The sequence below is a fragment of the Hydra vulgaris genome, chromosome 06 (genome assembly GCF_038396675.1).
Source record: "Hydra vulgaris chromosome 06, alternate assembly HydraT2T_AEP".
Classification (NCBI taxonomy): Eukaryota; Metazoa; Cnidaria; class Hydrozoa; order Anthoathecata; family Hydridae; genus Hydra; species Hydra vulgaris.
The window spans coordinates 5162872-5185000 of NC_088925.1; the positions used below are offsets into that span (position 1 = coordinate 5162872).

At 29.5% G+C, this 22129-nt stretch overlaps 2 protein-coding genes and 1 long non-coding RNA gene across 4 annotated transcripts in view; all 3 read left to right on the top strand.

Moving 5' to 3' along the window:
* The window catches only part of LOC101239243 (prolyl endopeptidase FAP), a 132155-nt gene that overhangs the window by 35972 nt on the left and 74054 nt on the right, over positions 1-22129 (top strand). Inside the window, exons 1-2 of one of the 2 annotated variants that reach the window (XM_065799045.1) lie at positions 1468-2011; positions 2164-2304. In XM_065799045.1, coding sequence (XP_065655117.1) covers positions 1996-2011; positions 2164-2304 — 157 coding nt within the window. In that variant the 5' untranslated portion in view covers positions 1468-1995. Of the gene's footprint in view, positions 1-1467; positions 2012-2163; positions 2305-22129 lie in introns of those variants that run through there. The other variant, XM_065799044.1, reaches the window with a different exon arrangement.
* LOC136081604 (zinc finger MYM-type protein 1-like) lies at positions 4639-11374 on the top strand. Its single transcript, XM_065799046.1, has one exon. It carries the CDS (start codon positions 4756-4758, stop codon positions 6439-6441), a length of 1686 nt encoding a protein of 561 aa, XP_065655118.1. The 5' UTR covers positions 4639-4755; the 3' UTR covers positions 6442-11374.
* Positions 14634-16001, top strand: LOC136080926 (uncharacterized). Its single transcript, XR_010638730.1, has 2 exons — positions 14634-15131; positions 15203-16001. It is a non-coding gene; the product is annotated as an uncharacterized LOC136080926 (long non-coding RNA).

Below are 22129 nucleotides of genomic sequence, written 5' to 3' on the forward strand. Positions count from 1 at the left end.
AAATCTACTCTCAAAATAGCTAATTTATTTAAGTCTAATGAAAATTTTATTTTTTGAATATTTCTCTTGTTCGTTATTTGTGTTTATTCACTCTTTTAAGTGTATTTAGTGCAATGACTGGATAATTTTTCTGTTTTGAGGAAACTAATTAAAAAATAACCAACTTTTTTACAGACATTTTAACTTTTATAGTCACCTTTTTCTTCAAACACTAAACCAACTATTTTTCTTCAAATACTAAACCAACTATTTTTCTTCATATACTAAACCAACTATTTTTCTTTAAATACTAAACCAACTATTTTTCTTCAAATACTAAACCAACTATTTTTCTTCAAATACTAAACCAACTATTTTTCTTCAAATACTAAACCAACTATTTTTCTTCAAATACTAAACGAACTATTTTTCTTCAAATACTAAACCAACTATTTTTCTTCATATACTAAACCAATTATTTTTCTTTAAATACTAAACCAACTATTTTTCTTCAAATACTAAACCAACTATTTTTCTTCAAATACTAAACCAACTATTTCTCTTCAAATACTAAACCAACTATTTTTCTTCAAACACTAAACCAACTATTTTTCTTCAAACACTAAACCAACTATTTTACTCACATACTGTAGCAAATAATTTTTACACGCGCAATAAGATTCCTTTTAAAAACTATAGTTGCCATTTCTACTTCATGCTATAATAACCGTAATAAAATAAAAAAAACATGCTATATTAAACTTTAATTAAATTTGATTTTTTATTTTATTAAAAATAAATAATTTTCAAATCTAATAAGAGATTAAAAAAAAAAAATGTTATTATTGGTAATTTAACTTTTAAGTTTAGTTTTTTTTGTTTATTTACTTGGAGGATATTTAATAATTTACAATATTGCTATTTTTCCATTTATGTTGTTGGTATTAGTAAATTATCCATTCCGTATTTTGGTAGATTTTTAATCCTGCATCTTACCATAAGTAAATATATAGATGGATTTTTTGACATTCACAGTTTAAGTTAAAAAGTAGAACTGTGATATTGATAATCTGCAAGACCTAAATTAAACAAGTTATTGCTTAAATAATTTATTTATATTTACTTATATTATTTACAACATTTTTCCAAATGTTAATAATAATAAATAGTTAAAAATTTAAATAATAAATGAAGTTCATGCCGAGACATTTTTTTTGTTAAGTTAATGGAAAACCATTTGCATGTATGATTTAAAACTTTTATTTTTAAAGATTAATAGTATTTTCATCGCTTATTTTTAAATTACTTTTTATAAATTATCTTTTTTAACCATTTTCTTTTATATAATTTTTTTTTTCTTGTAAAAAAATTTTTTATAAAAAAAAAATTATTCAGTAAACTAAGAAGTCATAAGGTTATTATAATTTGTTTGTTTAATTGTTTGTTTTTTACATTTAGTATATTTATCTCCTTAAGGCTTAGGGAGCCACTTTTTTGTCGTTTTCTCTTATCATTTGACGCATATATTTTAACAATGGTAAAGTCACCTTTAACAAAGTTATCAGTTTATCGAAATTACTTAAATCTACTCTCAAAATAGCTAACTTAATATTAAGAGCAAATTTATATATTTATTGTGATCAAGCGTAGTTTAACCCCGTTGTTTTTTTGTTTATAAATGTAAGTATTTTATATTATAATACCACGTTCATAAATTGGCATTGAAGTAAAAAAATCATGGGTTAATCCATCAAATGGTGACTAGTTTTTTAGTTATAAGCATTCAGCGGCTAAATGAAAGCCCAAGTGTCAACGCCTTTTCCATTCATTTATTCGCGTACTAAAGGTAGTAATGGAGAAAATCGAGTAGTACAGAGCATATTTAAAAATATTTAAACAAGATGTTTTAAAATTTTTCACCATGTGTTGATACAAACGCTTTTGTTTACTTTTACTGAGATCAGAATGAAAAATTAAGTTCTTATTACAAAGCTTATTCAAAGAACTTCAAGAACTATGCAGGTCGAACAAGGTAAATTAAAATATTATCATACTATCAATTGTTTTTTTAAGGTATTATTTTAAGTTGAAAAATGTATTTCTTGAAACATGTACAATATTTTTTATAAAATTACAAATATATTTGAAAAGGTTATAAAAATATATGTAATATGCTTTATTTAGAAAATTTTCAAGTTAAAAAATTTCGATGGCTTCGATCGCTCCGAAGGCTATCCAGTCGACAAAAGATTCTTATTACGTGTCTTCTTATAATCATTTTAACAGGTGCTATTGTTACATCAGTTATTTTAACCAAGACTTCAAGTAAGTTTTATTCAATTTTGGTTTAATTTAAATACTTTTTTAAAATTAAAAAAATTTAAAATCATAAATCAGAACGTTTTATTATCAAGTTTAAATCTTTACAATACGTGAAAATACTTTTTAGAAAATTAAATAAATGATTGAGTTGAATTCTCAACTTTAAATTTAATTAATGATGAGTATAAAATACAATGTGCACGACATATAGGTGTAAATTTAAAGGGGCACGAAAATGTATAAGAAACTTTTTTAAGAAACTTTAGTTGTGTAACATTTTTTAAATTTCAAATTACCATAAGTGTATTGTCTTAAATATTTTTCATGTTTTTATTAAATTTGTTAATAGTATTGCTAATTACACTAACTATTATTAGTAGGCTGAAAAATCGTTCCCAACAGTCCATTCGGTATTGCAACCTTTATTAATTGTTTTGTAAAATAGTTGATTGTAGTGCAAAAGAGAAACCGTTATTTGATTTTGATAATTAAATAAAGAAGTATAAAATATACGACGTTTTAAAGCAAATACAGCTTTTTTCATTTAAGACAGTGCACTCTTTAACTATAAAAATAATTTGTTTAAAAAACTTTCATGTGTCTGTTTCATGTGTCTGTATATTTAGTTTAGTACTTGATTTTTTTTTATAAGTGAAAAAAAATAGTTTTTTAAATTTCATATAAATACTAAGTAATAATTACAAAAGTAATAAAAAAGTAGAAATTGAACTGTATAGCATAAATTATTTCGGAGTCTTTAAAATAACTCTTATACAAGAAACTTGTTTATAAAAAACTGGAACTGGAAACTGGTACAAGAAACTGGTGCTTGAAAACAGTACTAGAAATTTTAGAAAACTATTGGTACTAGATTGTCTTTTGATAAGAAGCTTTATTTGGAGTTCGTAGAAATAGATTTCCTAACTTTTCATTTACTTACCATATCAGGGTAACACATTTTTTCTTCATATTTTTAATCAGAACCGGCGTAAGTAAGTTAAAATAAATTTAAACAAATTTAAATAAATTGTTATCTAAAGTTCGGAACAGTTTAAACAAGTAGTGCACGCCCAATTAAAAGGAGGAAAAGAGTATTGTATTGAAACGGTATTTATGACTACTTATAACAATCTATAACTAAATCAACTTTTAAGAATTTTATAAATGGGAAAATAGAACCTTTAGAAATAGTAACTTCCTAGCACTAGCCCGTGTGCTTGGTTTTTAATATATTAACCTGCTTCTCCATGAAGCATTCTTGCTTAACACATTTCGCGTTTTGAAGTTGAGGGTTAAGTGAGAGCTGCTGATAAAATTCAAATAAACACAGCTGACAGATGATTTTAATAAAAAAATTTGATAAAAGCGTCTGAAAAATATTAGTTTATTTAAAAATTGTTCTAGTTGAAAAATAAATTGAACTTATATTTTTTAGAAGAAAAATTATGCATATATTTTCTGTAGATTCATTAAAAAATCTTTGCTCTATAAGAATATAAAAATTTTATTTTACTATTTTAATTAGTTTTTAATTTACAAGCATATTAAATAAAAACAAAAGTATTAAGTTCTTTTTAAGTTTCGTATAACTAAAGTTAAAAAATAATAAAAATAAAGCAAACGAATAGATTAGTTAATACAATTAACAACAAAGACGAGGATGTAATGTAAAAAATATCTGCATTTAAATTTCTTCATTTTTTGGTACAAAAGAATTCGTTGCCAAGCGTTTATTTTTTTTGGCAAACATACAAAAAACACACCAAGCTTTATCATTTTAAATTTTCAACTTTAAATCTTTGATAATAACGTTTTGGACGCTTTTTGCATTTTCTTTGCTTTGTTTAAATCCGCTGTTAAAAATTTAAATAGAATTTAAATTTTTGAATATTTGAGATTGATCTCACTCATTGCAAATCAAAAATAGTATTCTAATTCTACAAATTAATGGAAAAACCATCATTTTTTTAAATTAAAAAATGAGGCAGCGAATCGGCATAAGTGCGGCAAAAGAATTTGCAAGCATTGGCATAAGTGCTAACTGGCATAAGCAGTGCCGTCTTAACGCACAGGCTAGGTAGGCTGCAGCCTAGGGTCCCCGATTTTTAGGGGCCCCCAAAATGTGTCTGGATTTTTTTTCAAATTTATATAAATAAAAAATTATATTTCTAAATTTTCTCAAGGAATCATAGTTTGGGGGCCCCTCGGGAAAAATTTTTTTCTTGATAAGATTCTTTTTAATTATTTTTAGAAAAGTATCAGTTTTTCAGTTTGGGGGCCCCCTAGGGAATTTTTTTTTTCTTGATAAGCAAAAATGCATGCATGCGTCCGAAAATAAACATAAATTTTCCGATAAGAAGTGTTAAATACAAGCACTTAAAATATCCCATTAGATTGAATTTGAAATTGCTATGATCAACTTAAAACATCTGTTTTGAAAAAAAGTCAATTAACATGTCTAATTGGACTTATCAAAGTGATGCTGCAAAGAGGAAAAAAGCCGCTAAAGCAAAAGAAGACATTTCAAAATATCTTCCTTTGACATCATTTCTTTTGGTACAAAAGTCAAAGCCTGTTGTGTCCGAAGATGTATTTCTTTGTCCAACTTCAAATTTCGTAAGCATTGATAGTGCTTTGTTGCCAAATGAAACTCTAGAAATTCAACAGGAACTGGAACCAGAACAGGAGCCAGAACCAGAGCAGGAGCCAGAACCAGAGCAAGAGTCAGAACCAGCACAGGTGCCAGAACCAGTACAGGAGCCAGAACCAGCACAGGAGCCAGAATCAAATCAAATTAAAACTTATCCAAACGCAACAACAAAAACTACTCAAGAAACTGACCCAGCATTGTGGCATCAGTTATCCCAAGAAGCTCAATCATTTTGGATTTCTAATGGCCCGTCCATGTGCCAGAACAATGATGGGAGCTTCAAAAATTCGGAAAGGTTGAGTTGCGGACAAAAAAGGTACTTATCAAAATCTTGCTTTAGACGTGAACTACACAATGGCGAATTTGTCAATCGTGAATGGCTATTATACTCACCTTCAACAGGTTCTGTTTTTTGCTTTGCTTGTACCCTATTTTACAGCAAACACTCTAATTTTTCCACAACTGGATTTGATGACTGGAAAAATGCCTTAAAATGTATATCTGGACACGAGAATGGTTTTGAACATCACAAAAATATGCTTACTTACTCCAGTCGGCAGAGAGAAAGTGGCCAGCTTGACTCTGTATTATTAAAACAGTTACATAACGAACAATTGTACTGGCAAAATGTGCTGAAAAGAATTGTTGCAGTTGTAAAGTTCTTGTCATCAAGAGGATTGCCATTTCGTGGAAACAATGAAACCATTGGTTCAGAGCAAAATGGTAATTATTTAGGAACTCTTGAGTTACTTAGCCAGTTTGACCCATTCCTACATGAACACATGAAAAAACATGGAAATTCTGGAAAAGGTAATACTTCATACCTCTCCGCCAATATCTGTGAGGAGTTTATATGCCTAATGGGAAATAAAGTTTTGAGCGAAATAATTTCTGAATTAAAAAAAGCAAAATGCTACTCAATCAGCGTTGACTCAACTCCAGACTTGTCACATGTAGATCAATTAACTTTTACAGTTCGATATGATAAAGACTTGGCACCAGTTGAGCGTTTTTTGCAATTTGTTCCCATTCACGGGCATGGAGCTGAACATTTAGAAACAGTGGTTTTAAATTTTTTACAAGAAAATGAAATTTCAATATCTGACTGTCGTGGGCAGTCATACGATAATGCATCAAATATGGCAGGACAGTACTCAGGCCTACAAAAGAGGATTAAAGACAAAAGTGAATCAGCATTGTTTATTCCTTGTGCTGGACATTCTTTAAATCTGGTTGGCAACAGTGCAGCTGGATGTTGTTTAGAAGCAATTATTTTTTTTGACTTTGTTCAATGCCTCTACAACTTTTTTTCTGCATCAACTCATCGTTGGCAAGTGCTTCTGTCTTTTGTTGGCAAAGGCAAAAAAATTGTCAAACAGCTTTCTGGAACTCGATGGTCAGCACGTGCAGATGCTGTGACTTGTCTGCATGACAGTTATGATGAGATTAAAAAAGCACTTGAATTTTTGATCAAGGACATAAGTCAGTGAAAAGAAACTCAAAATGATGCTCAAAATCTCATCACGAAAATGAACACATTTGAGATTGTTTTTCTGACAATTTTCTAGAATGATATTCTTTGTCATTTTAATAAAACATCGAAGATTTTACAGAAAGAAAATTTAAACCTGGATGTTGCAGTTCGGATTCTAAAGTCATTGTTGCATTTCATTAAAGATTTGAGGAGTCAATTTGAGAATTACCAGGAAAAAGCCAAAATCTTGCTTCCAAACACTGACTACAGAGATTCTTCAAAAAGAACAAAAAAAAAGAAGCCGACGTATGGCCTTCTTTGATGGTGAGGCTGAAGAATTGGAATTTCAGGGAAGTTATAAATTCAAAATTGAAACATACCTTCCTGTTATTGATTCACTAACATCAAATTTAGAAAAAAGAACATCAGCATATGAGAAGATCAATGACAATTTCGGATTTCTAGTAAGCAGTCAAACAATTGCCAATGTTGAACTAAAAGACCATTGTTCAAACCTAGCACAAATTTATAAGAAGGACATAAATGAAAATGAACTTTTTTTTGAGTGCCAGCAATTTAAATATTACATTTCAAAAGATGAACATTCATTTACAGAATTTTACTCAACATTAAAAAGAGACCACTTAGAATCAACTTTTCCAAATATTGAAATTTCCCTTAGAATATTGTTCTGTCAATGATGGTCTCCAATTGCTCTGGCGAGCGATCATTTTCAAAACTAAAACTTATAAAAAATGAACTCCGCTCAACCATGCTGCAAGAAAGATTGAACTGTTTGTCGTTAATGTCAATTGAATCAGATGTTCTTTTAACCATTGATTTTGATGATATTATTAAAGAATTTTCAAGAAAAAAAATCACTTAAACGTCACATATAAATTTTATCATTGCTTTAATAAATGTTTCCTATTTTAGTATTTGATTTAATTTTTTTACTAAGGAAAAAGGGGGCCCCCAAATTAAGTCTAGCCTAGGGCCCCCGATGGCCTTAAGACGGCCCTGGGCATAAGTGCTAAGAAGTTGCAAAAGCTGGCATAAGCGCGAATCGGCATAAATGCGAACTGACATAAGTGCGTCAAAAGAATTTGTTGGCATTCGCGAATTAACATAATTGCGAATTAACATAATCGCGTCAAAAGAATTTGTTGGCATTCGCGAATTAACATAATCGCGAATTAACATAATCGCGAATTAACATAATTAAGTGCGAATTAACATAATTGCGAAATGCCACTTTGCACTTATGTTAACATTTGTAATTTTATTCCGTGGACTTATGCCAATTCGCACTTATGCCGATTCGCACTTATTCCAGTTTTTGCAACTGTTTTGCACTTATATCAGATCACACTCATGCCAGTTTGCACTTATTCCAATGTTAGCAAATTCTTTTGGCTTAGTTAAGTCAATTCGAATTTATGTCAGTTCGTACTTATACCAGTTTTTGCAACTGCTTTGTACTTATGCCAGTTAGCACTTATGCCAATTCGCACTTATGCCAATGTTTGCAAATTCTTTTGGCGCACTTATGCTAGTTTGCACTTATGCCATTTTGCACTTACGCTAATGTTTGCAACGCTGGAGGTTGCATCTCTTTATTGTAGAGAGCACGATAAAGAGATGCAACCTTAGCAGATGCTAATTTTAAAATGGATTTGATATATGGTTTCCAAGAAAGTTCGGAAATAAGAGTTAATACTAGAAGATGAAGGATAAATGGCTAATCGAGTACATCACCATTCATAAATATCTAAACTGAATGTAATAATAAAATCAGAACGTGTTGGCTTCTTATTAAGACAAAAATAAATATTAGTACCATCAGCGAACAATGTTACCTTAGATGTGAGAATATCTGGAAGATCGTTAATGTAAATAAAAAGAAGTATAGGGCCAAGGATAAAACCTTGAGGAAACCCTGAAGTTAAAGAGTGCTTTCCATCTAAAACAACTTTTATACTGTAATTGGAAAGGAAGTATTCAATAATCTTAAAGATGTTACCTGATACACCTCAAGAAGAAAGCCTATAAAAAAGACCAGCATGCCAGACTTTATCAAAAGCTTTAGAAATGTCAAGAGCAATAGCCTTAACCTCTCCACCTCTATCTAATGTACAATAAAACCTACCGGTTATTACTGTTAGCAAATTCGCTGTAGAACGAGACGATCGAAATTCGTATTGATGATCAGAAAGTAATTTGTTAGATTCAAGATGAGAGATTAAGTGTTTGTTAATTAAAGATTCAAAAATCTTGCTTATAAGCAAGGTTTTTGAACCTTTAGTTAATTTATTAGTCAAATCACTCTACAGAACTTTTGAAAATAGGGATAACAGATGCTGTATTCCAGCATGCCGGAAAATAAGACTCCGATAAGCACTTGTTAAATAGTTTTGAAAGTAAAAAGTAAGTGGCAAAACAAAAAAACTATTAATCCTGTATATAGAAAACCATCTGGTTATTTTAAAAATTTTAAAAATTATTTTAAAACTTTCTTAACCAAAATGAATAAATCGCAGAAGCATTTTTACATTGCGGGGGACCTGAACATAAATTTGTTAAACCATAACAAAAATGTCAATCATTAAATTCTCTACTCCAAAATAACTTAATTCCAACAATTAACATGCCAACAAAAGCAACCAATAACTCATCAACACTTCTTCATAACATAATAACAAATAGCTTTTGTGATGACCAGCTTTGTGTTAGTATAATCAAGAGTGACCTCTCAGATCATTTCCCCAATTTTTTAGTTTTTAATAACATAGTACTTAGTGGATATCCTTCTAAAACGGCTATCTATGGCGACTGATCAGCGAAAACTCCTTGAAAAAATTTAAATTTTTTTTTTAAACGTTGAATGGGATTTTGTTTTACAATTGCAAGATGTTAATAATGCATATGATTTATTTCTTAAGCAGTTTTGCAAACAGTACAAAAGAGCATTTCCTGAAAAAAAAAGTGTCATTAATAGCAAGTCTCTTTTAACTCCTTGGATGTCCATTGGCCTATTAAAATCTTCAAAAATTAAACAAAAACTGTATGATAAATTCTAAAAAAAAAATCGTATAAAAATGAGACAACATACAAAAATTATAAAAATTTATTTGAAAAACCAAAAGGCACTCTAAAAAAATTTATTACGCACAATTATTAGAAAAAACAAATAAAAACACTAAAAATACATGGCATGCTATTAATGAAATAATGGGGAAAAACAAAAGTATAAAAAATATTCTATGAAAAAACTTCTGATTAATAAAAAGCTAGTTTATCAAAAATCTTCTGTTGCTGAGAATCTTGTCAGCTTCTTTGGTAATATTGGGCCGAACTTAGCTAAAACAATTCCGCTGAGCTCAACAAGTTTTGATTTTTATTTAAAAAGATATAGTACGCATATGGACGAATCTAATCTTAAAGTTTGCGAATTGCGAGATGCTCTTAATAGCCTTAAAAAGAATAAAAGCACAGGTTTTGATAAAATTAGAGCCAATGTTGTGATACCTGTACTTGATGTCATTGAAACATCATCGCAGTAGTCGAGCTTGTAAACGAAATATCGGACGCTCTGAACAACGATTATTTTACATAGGGAGTTTTCAGTGATCTGTCCAAAACCTTTGACACAGTAAACTATGATATACTGCTAAGTAAACTTGAACACTATGTGATTAGAAATAAAAATTTACTTTGATTTAAAAAATATTTAACAAACAGAAAGCAATCATATGCTACAATTCAAAAGAATCAGTTAAACACTCAATAACTTGTGGGGTTCCACAGGGCTCTATTCTAAGGCCGTTGTTGTTTCTACTGTACATAAATAATCTTTATTTATCATCAAATCTTATAAATTTTATTCTATTTACAGATGACTCTAATCTCTTTTATTCACACAAAGATTTTAAAATACTTTTTAAACATATTAATGAACAATTAGATAAAGTTAATGAGTGGTTTGTAAGGAACAAACTTTCTCTGAATGCTGATAAAGCTAAAATCATTTTGTTCGAAAAATTGAATAAAACTTTTATCCAAAGTTACCTAAAATACTGTAATATCGCTTGGGCAGGTACCAATGATGCAAAATTAAAACAGCTTTACAATAAACAAAATCATGCATGTCGAATTATATTTGAAGCAAATAGAGCAGAACCCTGTGAGCCTTTGTTGTGTTTACTTACAGCTTTAAATATTTATAAAATAAATTTACACAAAATTTTAGTTTTTATGTATATAACGAAGCTAGGAGTGTCGTCAAACAAGTTTGAATCCTATTTTAGTGAAATCTGCCATAAATATAACACAAGATTCTCAGTCAACAACTTTGTTGTTCCAAGGTATAGTTTAAAATTGAGTTTATACTCAATAAAGTATCGTGGCCCATATTTATGGAATTTATTTTCAGATAATACAAACAAAAAGAAAACCACTTTTGATCGATTTAAATAAGAATCTAAACGGTTGTTTTTACTTATGAATCTCACTATGCTAGATTTTAAATGTTTCTTTTGAATAAAGTAAAGCTCTGATAAAAAATCAAGATAAATTAAAAAAAAAATTCTCTTAAAAGAATGTTATTATCACAATCCAACATAACAAAGTTTATTAACGATATTACTCTCATAATATAAATATATATATATCTCTTTTTATTCATCTGTTTTTTTTTATTTTATTATTATTACAAGTATATACTCGTTTTTTTGCAACTGTAGCTGCCTTCTTTTTCCTTTTTAAACTGCATAAAATTTAAGCATTTTAGCAATTACTAATTACCACTTTGGATATTTACGCCAATATAATATGATATTTATAAATCAAGATTTTATAAAAATGGGGCTCGGTGATAAGACAGAACTATGTCTTCTTCTTGCTCCAGCCATTACTTGTTTTGTTGTATATATATATGAAAATTGTATTTATTGTAGAAAAAGAAATAAATATATTAAAAAAAAAAAGTATAGACGACAGCTCCGAAGAACACTTCTGCAAGACTACAACAGTTACGTTGTCCGGACCACAAGCTGTAGAAGAGTCTAAGCAGGAAATTATTTCAGATAGAGATGCTGGAGTAATACGAATGTCAAGCAATGGATTAACCTGTATGTCAGCAATATCAGGTAGAACGCAACTAGTGGAATCAAGAGGTGATATTGATAAAAAATTCTTAGCAAACGATTCAGCTTTGTCTTTAGGTGAGATTACAAAATATGAACCGTACAAGAGAGGCTGAATAACAGATTTGCCCTTAATTATTGATACTGTTAAAAAATTACAATGGTTTCTAGCAATAGTAAACTATTTTCTGGAGAATTGTTTTGCTGATAAATATGGAAGTAATGGTTTCGATTGGAAATCGCAGCAACACAATTCTGAGGAATACCATGGAGAAGAGTAAGACTTGACTTGGAATTGTCGAGAAGGAATAAAAGATTTCATGCCAGCCTGAATCCAATAACTTATGTAAGAAGCACATTCATCAGCAGAAGAACAAAAGATTTCTACCTAAGGGCTGTTGAAGAAAATTACGGAAAGAGTCCCAGTCAGCTTTAAGGTGGTTGTAAGAGGTATGATACTAGGGGGATTCAGGAGATGAAGAAGAATGAGATATTAGTTTTAGAGAGATTAAACTCTGATCAGAAGTACCTAAGGGTAAATGTGGAGAAACTGAGCACTGACTAGGATCAGAAACAAAACATAAGTCAAGCAGAGAAGGTAAATGGTTCGAGTTATCTGGAAAACTAGTTAGAAAGTTGACTATTTGAGTTAGAGATTGAAAAAGGCAAAAGTTGTGGGCTTTAACGCCTGCGGAGTCACTGACACTAGAACCAAGCCATTCAGTATGATGAGCATTAAAGTCACCAACAACAACGATATGGGCTGATGGATAAAGAGAGAGAACTTGGTCAATTTGATCAGAAATAACATCGAAAAAAGTACAGTCTTGAGATGAAGGAGAACGATATAGAACAAAGAGAAAGGCAATAGAGTGAAGTAATGCTAAACAAAAATACATAAAAGAACAGTCGGTGGATTCAAACCGACAAATGGGTGAATTCTTACAAATGTAAATGCCCAGGCCAAGCATGTGACTATTTGAGTCTTTACGAATTAAAGGAAGATAGCCTTCAACACTAAGATCACAAGATGAGACAGCCAAACTCAAATTATTCTCACAAAGACCGAGTAGGTCTGGTGAACTTTGCAAGAAATAACACTCAACAGAAGAAAAGTTACTTCGAAGACCACAAATTTAGTGAATGATTGGTTTAGAGAACTTGGTGATGACGATGATTTTTTGTGTTTTATAGTTTTTGATACTTAATTAATATTTTTTTATATTAATTTTTTTCATACTTTTGTTTCTTGCTATTTCAAAATATACTTTTAAAAATATTGGTTCATATAAATTTTTAAAAAGATACATATAGATAGATAATTTCAATAAATTTATTTATTGTATGCGTCAAACATTTTTCAGATATGTTCAGGGTTAGATATTTAATAAAGCTTCTCACTACTGATGCAAATGACTAGCTGGTTTTAAGATCTGCAGTTAAACAAAGTACTTAGAATATTTCCAAAAGCTATTTCCAAAATATATTTGTAACATTTCAATATTTAGCAAAAAAAAAAAACATTTCAATATTATCTTGTAACAATTTTGTAGGTTTGACAACTTCTAAACTTCATGTAAGTAGGTATGTGACATGAAGTTTTTAAAGTAATCAAATAGTATATTATATCATATTACTAGTTTACTAGATATATCATTAGGGAGAGTCTTCTTACAGTATTTTAAAGGTTAAAAAATTATTAAAGTAGAACAATTCTATCAAAAGTTATAACTTATAGTATTAAGTGTCTAATTTTCGATATATGGATTTGTTGAATAAACGGTGACCAAATTTAGAGTTTTTCTTAATTTTAAATGTTAACATTAACATAAATTTGTAGTTATGTTAATGTTAGTAGAGTGTCTAGGCGAGCTTTTTTTTATGAAATTTGGCAGGTAGCAAGAAAAAAGGTTTTCGCAGAAGTCTGAATATATTAGAAAAAAGTCTCAGCATTCCTTCAATACATACCTGATGCACAAGCAACAAAAAAGTTTTAAACAACAATAAATTCATTGTAAACAAAATTTTACAAAAAGATTTCCTTGCAGAATTAAAGTTAAACTATTCTAGCACTTAAAAAAAAAAACTGTGCTGATACAAATTTCTAAAAAAATAACACAGCAAAACATGTTCATACCATGCCACTCTTAAAAATATAGGAGGCATTATTTGATCGCGCGTACAACTAATTTTTTTCTTATTTGTACGCGCGTATAACTAATTTTTTCTTATTTGTTCGCGCGTATTGAAACATAAGTTTTTACTAATTATTTTGATGATTTCATTTAAAATTCTTGTTTAATTTAACCTAATAATTTTAAAAAGTTTAATTTAACCTAATAATATAAATTAAATTATAAACCCAATTTAAATAAGTATTAAAATACTTTTTTTATTTTAAAGAAAACAAAAAAAAAGTTAAAACCCTCAGTAGATGTATGAACACTCCACTGCACCTATCCCTATTTAAGTCAGTCGATGCATGTACCCGCTACTGCGTCTATACTTATTTCAGTCTGTCGATGTATGTACACTCCACAGTACCTATCCTTATTTAAGTCAGTAGACTTCACTGCGACTACATCTAAATCATTCGATTTATATATACATGATGCTCTAATTTTATGAAACTTTGAATGATGAAAATAAATGATAAGCATAACTATAAATAAACAACAATGATAGTTAAAAAAACATAAAACTACTTAGAAATAAAACATTAAAACAAAAATCTTTCCTATTAAGGATTTTAACCTCCAGCCCTAAAAGTCGCGCCACACACAAAAAAGATTTTACCACCTAGCACCACATTGGTATAACTGTTAACCCAAAAATTGATTTTACTCAGCGTTTTTAGAGTAATTGTTCTGCTTTACGTAAACAAACATTTTATCTTAATCGCTCAAATTCACGTAAAGTTAAGCAATTTACTCCCAAAACGCTGAGTAATAGTGAATAGAAATTCAGTTTACAAGAATAGAAATTTAAGTAAGTTTTTATTCACGTAAAGCTGACCTATTACTGAGTAAAAGCAATAGCTTTTTTTATACACCCGACCTTATGACAAATAATAAATAAAGCTTGGCAAAGAAAACGGTTCCGTTAAGGTCGAATTTTACGCGTACCTAAAGTAAACCATAAAACTCTATTCACCGTTCCTACTCGTCATTAATTTATTCTAATTATGCAGGGATAAACTATACCGCCATTATGGAGGACAAACAATCGTAAAAAATATATATATATATATATCTGCTATGTCAACAGAAAGCGAGTATTTGTCTTAGCTTGATAACAATGCAAAGCAAAGATATAAAAAAAATCAGTTTTATAGGACACGTTGACCCATATTTTCTTAAAGATAAAGATTACTCTGACAATATAGATAATTATCCAAATATTACTTATCCTGATACTGTGAACTATTTTTTATTTGCTCCAAACTTGAGATCAATTAAAAGCATATAAAACTCTCGATTCTTATTATCAGTTTGTATCAGGTTGGGTTATAAATGTGGGTGTAAAAGAACTTCAGTGATGTGTTCTTATTCACGCAGAGCAGGTTTTTTAAATATTAATTCTATTTAGAAATTTAAACAGCTTTCTCTTCATCTTTAATTTTTAATATCTTAGGTAAAACATTCTCAAAAAATGAGCGATGTACCCTTACACCCATGGATTATTTCTGAAAAATCAGGGAGTGTAGTTTGTGTACATTGCAATTGTATGGCTGGTCAAGGAGATAGATTGGCGAGGTACTATTTTATATTGAATGTGCACATATTGGCGAGGTACTATTTTATATTGAGTGGCACATATTGGCGAGGTACTATTTTATATCGAATGTGCAGTTAACATCAAAAGCTCAAAAACATGTACTTAGGAAAAAGCCCATTGGTTACTACCAAGCTCTAAAAATATCGCATACAAGTCTGTTGCAGATATTGATTTTACCTCACCCAAATCATTGCAATATAACTTAATAAAGTGCATGGAATAGATAATAACAAAAACAAAACAAAAAAACAAAAAAAACCTTAAAAAACTGTTTCTACTCCAACAAAGGAAGAAATTGATAAATTTTTTTTGACTTGAGCCAATGTGGAACCAAACCAGCTATTCTCTTTATTGTCCCTAGGTTTACTAAACCTTATGAACTGACAATTATAACATACAAATATCCTGAATCTTTGTCTGATCTTTATCAGAACAATAATATTTTTTCAACTTATGAAGAACTTTTGAATGTTTGTAAAAAGAAAAAACTTACAATAACTATTGAGCAGAGTAAAAATGTTGAGAGTGCAACCACGACTTCAGACAAAAACTAAGAACTGGTTTTACTTTAGAGCAGGTCGTATCACCGCAGCAAAATTTGGCAATGTATGCTGTGCTAATATCACCCAACCACCAATCAGTTTAACTATGCAAATTTTTTATTCCATTTAAGCAAACTTTTGCATTGTAGCAACAGAATGAGGACATGACCACGAAAAAGAAGCATTTGTTTTGTATTTAACAACAAAAAAATAGTCTAATTTTTGTCAACTATATGCTTCATCAAGTAACTATTGTGACTTTTAAATTTGGACATCAAAGGACTGGTATTGTGAAAGGATATTGCCGGATTATGAATTTATGGAAAAAAATATAACAAAATTTAAAATTTTTTTTGAAGAATGTATTTTAACTGAACTATTTGATAAGTTTTGCAACAGGAATCATTATAACAAAGAAATATCAGATAAAAATAAACTTATATTAATAGAGCACAACTACTTTAAAAAAGAAAACAAATTTTTTAATGAGCATGATTACTGCAAAAAATAAGTTGTAACTTTGAAATATATATTCTATTTTAATAAAAATATTTTATATCATTTACTTTTGATTATCAATTTTACTTTTACTTAACAGTTCAATTCCTTTAAATGTTTATAACTATTCCACTGGAATAACTGAATCACATATATTAATTAAAAAAGAACAAAACATAACAATTTAATAATTTAATAACTAGTGTGTAAAATCCAGAATCATTTGTATATAAGTAGTCTAATGGCATGATACTTTGTAGAACTTTATATTTGTTATTTAACAGACCAATAACTCACTTCACTGTACACGAAAAGAAGCGATTTTTCAGGTTGATTCTACATCTAAACAAGATAATTGTAATTCCCTTGTGTAAATCATGGAGTCTTTAATTCCCCATAATAAAAGCCGACGCTATCAGCAATGTTAAAACCTCTACCAGCTAAAACAACATCTCCAGGAAGAATGTTTTTTAAAATTGAACAATGCTCTGTTAGGTATTTATCATTGACACGTCCTCCTCAAGCCTTATAAACAAATGTTATCACACTTTGTGGGCTTACACCTATTTGGAATTTAACAGTATTATGATATTTGTATTGCAACCAAGTTGTTGCGTGTAGATTAGATGGTTTATTTATGAATATTTCAAAACAATCAATTATTACAGCCACTTTTGTTTGAAAATATTTTGGAAACATAAAGGCATAGTTGCTATAAGTTCGTTGCGACCAGGCCATTTACATAAATGTTTTAAATAAGTTCAAGATATCAGTCCATCTTAAAAATAACTTTGAGGAAGTTGATTTTGAAATTTCAAACCTATAAGCAAGGTCTCTGATAGATAAATTTAGTCGTAATCTCATAATTGTTAAAGAAAATTCTTCAAAGTAGGATAAAACTGAGTTTTCATTTTCATTGATATTAGGCTTCAAAAAGTTAAACAAGCAACATAAAATTTTCAAATTTGTTAATCCAGTGTAAAAAGTTAATTTTGAATCTGTATCAAACCATTTAATAGTTCGCACACAAGTTTTACTAAATTCGCACGCAAATCATAAACTAGCTTGTTTTTATGTATAAGCTCTCTTTCTAATTAATTTATATTTTCAACAGTTACATCTGTTTGAACAATAACATCTACTAAGTTTTCGTTATCAATTGTGATACTCTCTGAAATATTAAATTCATTATTTGTTAAAGTTTTATTTATTAGGAAATCTCTATAATTATTTTCAAATGCATCTTCAGAATTGTCTAAATCAGGGGTGACATAATAGCAATGAACAATTTTTATGTCGTAAGTAACGTTCTTTAGATTGCTGAACTCCAAACTTAAATTTTTTGTGCCCTAGATTTAATGATGGAACTCAATCAGGATCATTCTTTAAGAAAAGTATATATATATATATATATATATATATATATATATATATATATATATATATATATATATATATATATATATATATATATATATATATATATATATATATATATATATATATATATATATATATTACAGGCGCGGATTCAGCTTTTTTTGATGTTTAAGATAGCTAACTTCCTAACATGGAACAAACTCCAAAAATTTATATGTTTATATTTTTGTCAAACAAGAATAGTTTGAAAAAAATTGCAATGATTGGAGTCTGGGAACGAAAAAGCCCTAAAATTTTGGCCACAACTGCCCCAAACAAAAGAGCAACAAGTTCGTAAAATATTTTTTGTACTATTCTTAAATAAATTTATATTCATCAATAAATTCTAAATTTCATACGATAATCTCTTAGCATTCAAAAATTATGCCCTTATAAAATTTGTAACCCCCTCAAAATGAGGTGGGTTCAAACTTTGTGTAGCCATAATTATAGAACAATAAGAGATTATTGTATTAAATTTAGAATTTATTCATAAATTCTAATTTTCATACAATATCAAGGCTATGTTTGTTTTTGGCATTCTATCCAGAATTATTGAATTCAGAAATTACTTCAAAACAACTAGGAGATATGTAAACCATGGCAGATTGCACACATTTTATTATGTCATTGCAAAAAACTACTATTAAGTTGGGAGTTACTAGAAAAAAAGAATAGAGTTATAGAGCAAGGAAACAGTTGACAGAAGACTTAAAAAGTTGTAGGTTGCATGAGCAGTATTTGTAAAAAAGAGAAAGAGATGTAACTTTATGACAATGGGAGAGAAAAGCTCAAGTTTAGCAGATAGAGCAAGTCCAGCTATGTTTACAATGCATTTTAGAATTTTGTCTAGAAAAAATAGCATCAATAGAAGAACCAGCCCAAATATGATTCCATACAGGGGAATGAAAGTTTTATAGATGTAGAGAATGGAATCAGTAGTAAGAAAATAGCAAGCAAGATAATGAGAAGCAACCTTAGCAGGTGCTAATTAAGCAATCGATTGTTTATATGGTTTCTATGAGAGGTCAGTAGTAAAAAGAAATCCAAGAAGATGTAAAGAAGAAGATTTATCGAGAGGGTTGCCATTCATTAATATAGCAATGTTTACAGTATTGCGATAGTTGTTCGCAGTAAATAACTGAGTTTTGTTGAAGATAAAGTTCACAAGCCACTGCAAGCTCCAATCTTTTACAGAAGTGAGATCAGATTTAAGATCAGCTGCTTGCTCTAAGTGATCAAAAAGAGAAGAACTTTTGTTAATACAAGAGTATAATGTTCATCAGCAAATAGAGCCACTTTAGATGTCAGGTTGCCAGGAACATCATTAATGTAGATAAGAAACTTTACAGGACCAAGACTAGAACCTTGAGGTACATCAGAAATTACTAGAAATGATAAGGAGTGTTAACCTTTAAGGATGACTTTAAAAAAGCAGTTAGAAATAAATGATTTGATAATCTTAAAAACTTTCCCAGATGCACCATATAAAGCAAACTTATGAAGAAGACCAACACGCCAAACTTTGTCAAAAGCCTTAGACATGTTAAGAGCAATAGCCCTGCTGCCTCCATTTAATGCATGACAAAGCCTTTTAGTCGCAGCAGTTAGCAAGTCAGCCATAGAGCAAAAGGATCGAAAACTGTATTGATTGTCTGACAGTGTGTTATTTGACTCAATGTGAATGTTAATAATTTGTTAATCAAAGACTCAAAGACCTTGCTAATAACAGAAAGAGGGCTGATTGGACAATAATTGGAAAGGTCAAAATGTTCTCCAGAGTTTTAAAGATGATGCCATTTTCCAACAGGCAGGAAAACATGATTCAGTTGAGCACTTATTAAATAGTTTAGAGAGAATTGAAGAGAGTTCTAGAGAACAGTTTTGTAAGGCTGTGACAGGAATATTGTCTGGACAACAAGCTGTAGAAAAGTTTAATTAAGATATGACTTTAGCAACGGAAGCTGGAGTGATTTGAATTCCTAACAATGGGTTAACCTGTTTACTTGGAATGGAAGGAAAAATATGGCTATAAGATTCAAGAGTCAAATTAGAAGAAAATTTCTTTGCAAATTGTTCTGCCTTATCCTTGGGGACATTTATCAGCTGAGAGAGAAATGACACCAGCTCAAGGGCTGTCATGAAGAAAATTATGAAAAGAATCCAAGTCAGCTTTAGGAAAGTAGTAAGTAGTCCGATAATATTGGTGAGTCCAAAAAAGAAATATGGTATGAAAGGTTTATAGAGATCATTGCATGGTCAGAACTACCTAAGGGCGAAAAAAAGAAAAACTAAACACAAGCGAGAATCAGAGACAAGACACAAATCAAGAAGTGAAGATAAGTGATTAGAGTTGTCTGGAAAACAAGTCACAAAGTTAACTGAGGACATTGAGAAATGCGGTTATAGGCTTTAGTACCAGCAGGATCAGTGGTGTTAAAGCCAAGCGGTTCAGTGTGATGAGCATTAAAATCACCAAAAACAACAATATTGGCAGAGGGGTAAAAAGAAAGAGTATGGTCAATTTGATTAGAAATTACATATGATAAAACAAATACATGTTTGAAAATTTGGCATTCTAGGCAATACTTCCATTGTAGTCACAACATATTGTCACATCTATTGTGGCAGTTATGTTATTTAATACGCAAAAAATTTAAAAAATAATGACCTTCCATCTGATGAAATACTTGTTAGTATTTATTTATTTAGTTATTATTTCAAATGCTAATCTGTCTAGTTATTTAATTAATATAACTAAAAGATGACAAATATTAATTATATATATAATTACAAAGATTAATATAACTAAAAGATGTATATATATATATATATATATATATATATATATATATATATATATATATATATATATATATATATATATATATATATATATATATAATATATATATATATATATATATATATATATATATATATATATATATATATATATATATATATATATATATATATATATATATATATATATATTTACATACATACATACATACAGCGGTGGCCAAAAATTAAAGACCACTCATTTTTTTTTCAAAATTTATTTTTAACCTCAGTATAATTTTATTTTGGAAAAAAGTATCAAAAAAAGAAAAACATTTTTTGAAAGAATTTTTATTGTATTTTATATTTATTATAAAAGAATTTATAATTTTTTTACAAAATAATGTTAAAAAATTAAAAAAACTGACTGGTAAAAAGTATAAATGGGAAAAAAAATTGGACAAAATTTTAAGACCAGTTTCAAAAATATTTCAAAAAGCAATAAAAAAATAATTTAGAAAGGTGTTGTTCCTCCATTTGTTTTCAAGCACTCTTGTACTCGTTCTGGCATTGAATTAATTAAAGTTTTGATTACTTCATCAGGCACATTTTTCAAATGATGAGAGATTTCAAATCTTCCAAATTGTAAAGTTGTTCTTTACCAAGCTTGTGATCAAGCCACGACCATAAATTCTCTATTGGATTTAAGTCTGGACTATTGGCAGGCCATGGAAGCACTTGAATTTTATTAAAATTGAACCAATCGCTAACAACATGCGCTTTATGACACGGCGCATTATCTTGCTGGAAAATAAATCCATATTGCAACTGCCATAAATCAATGCTAGGAATATGCGAGTTTTCCAAAATTTCGATGTACCTTTCTTTGTTGAGTCTACCATCGAATAAATGAAAAACGCCAACTCCACAGGCACTCATACAGGCCCAAATGCTTATTGAACCACTGCCTTGTTTTGTTCGTTTCAAAATGCATGATTCATCGAACCGTTCGCTTGGAAGTCTACGCAACAATACGTGATCTTTTCTGTTGTCTACCTCAACGTTCATTTCATCACTAAAGACCACACGGCTCCACTGATCTGTTGACCAATTTTTATGTAGTTTGCACCACTCTATCCTGGCAATTTTTTGTTTTTTATTTAAGCGTGGTTTTTTTGCAGCAGCACGCCATAAATAATTTAAATTGTGGAGGACCTTTCGCTTAGTTCTAGGGCTTGCTTTCAGACCATTTGACAGAGTTCATTTCGTAGACAAGTCTGTAGATGATGCTTGTCTGTTTTCTTTCATTAATCTCATTAACGACCGAACATCACGGTCATTTGAAATTTTATTGCGTCCAGTCCTATGACGATCATTAATTGACCGGGTCTCTTTGTATCGTTGAATTATGTTAATAATGCAAGACTGAGACCTTCCGAGCTTTTCTGCTATTTGTCTGATGCTATAGCCTTCTTCTTTTATTACAAGAGCCGTGTATCTGTCTTTTTCTTCGATCTTTGCACGTATTTTTGCAATATTTT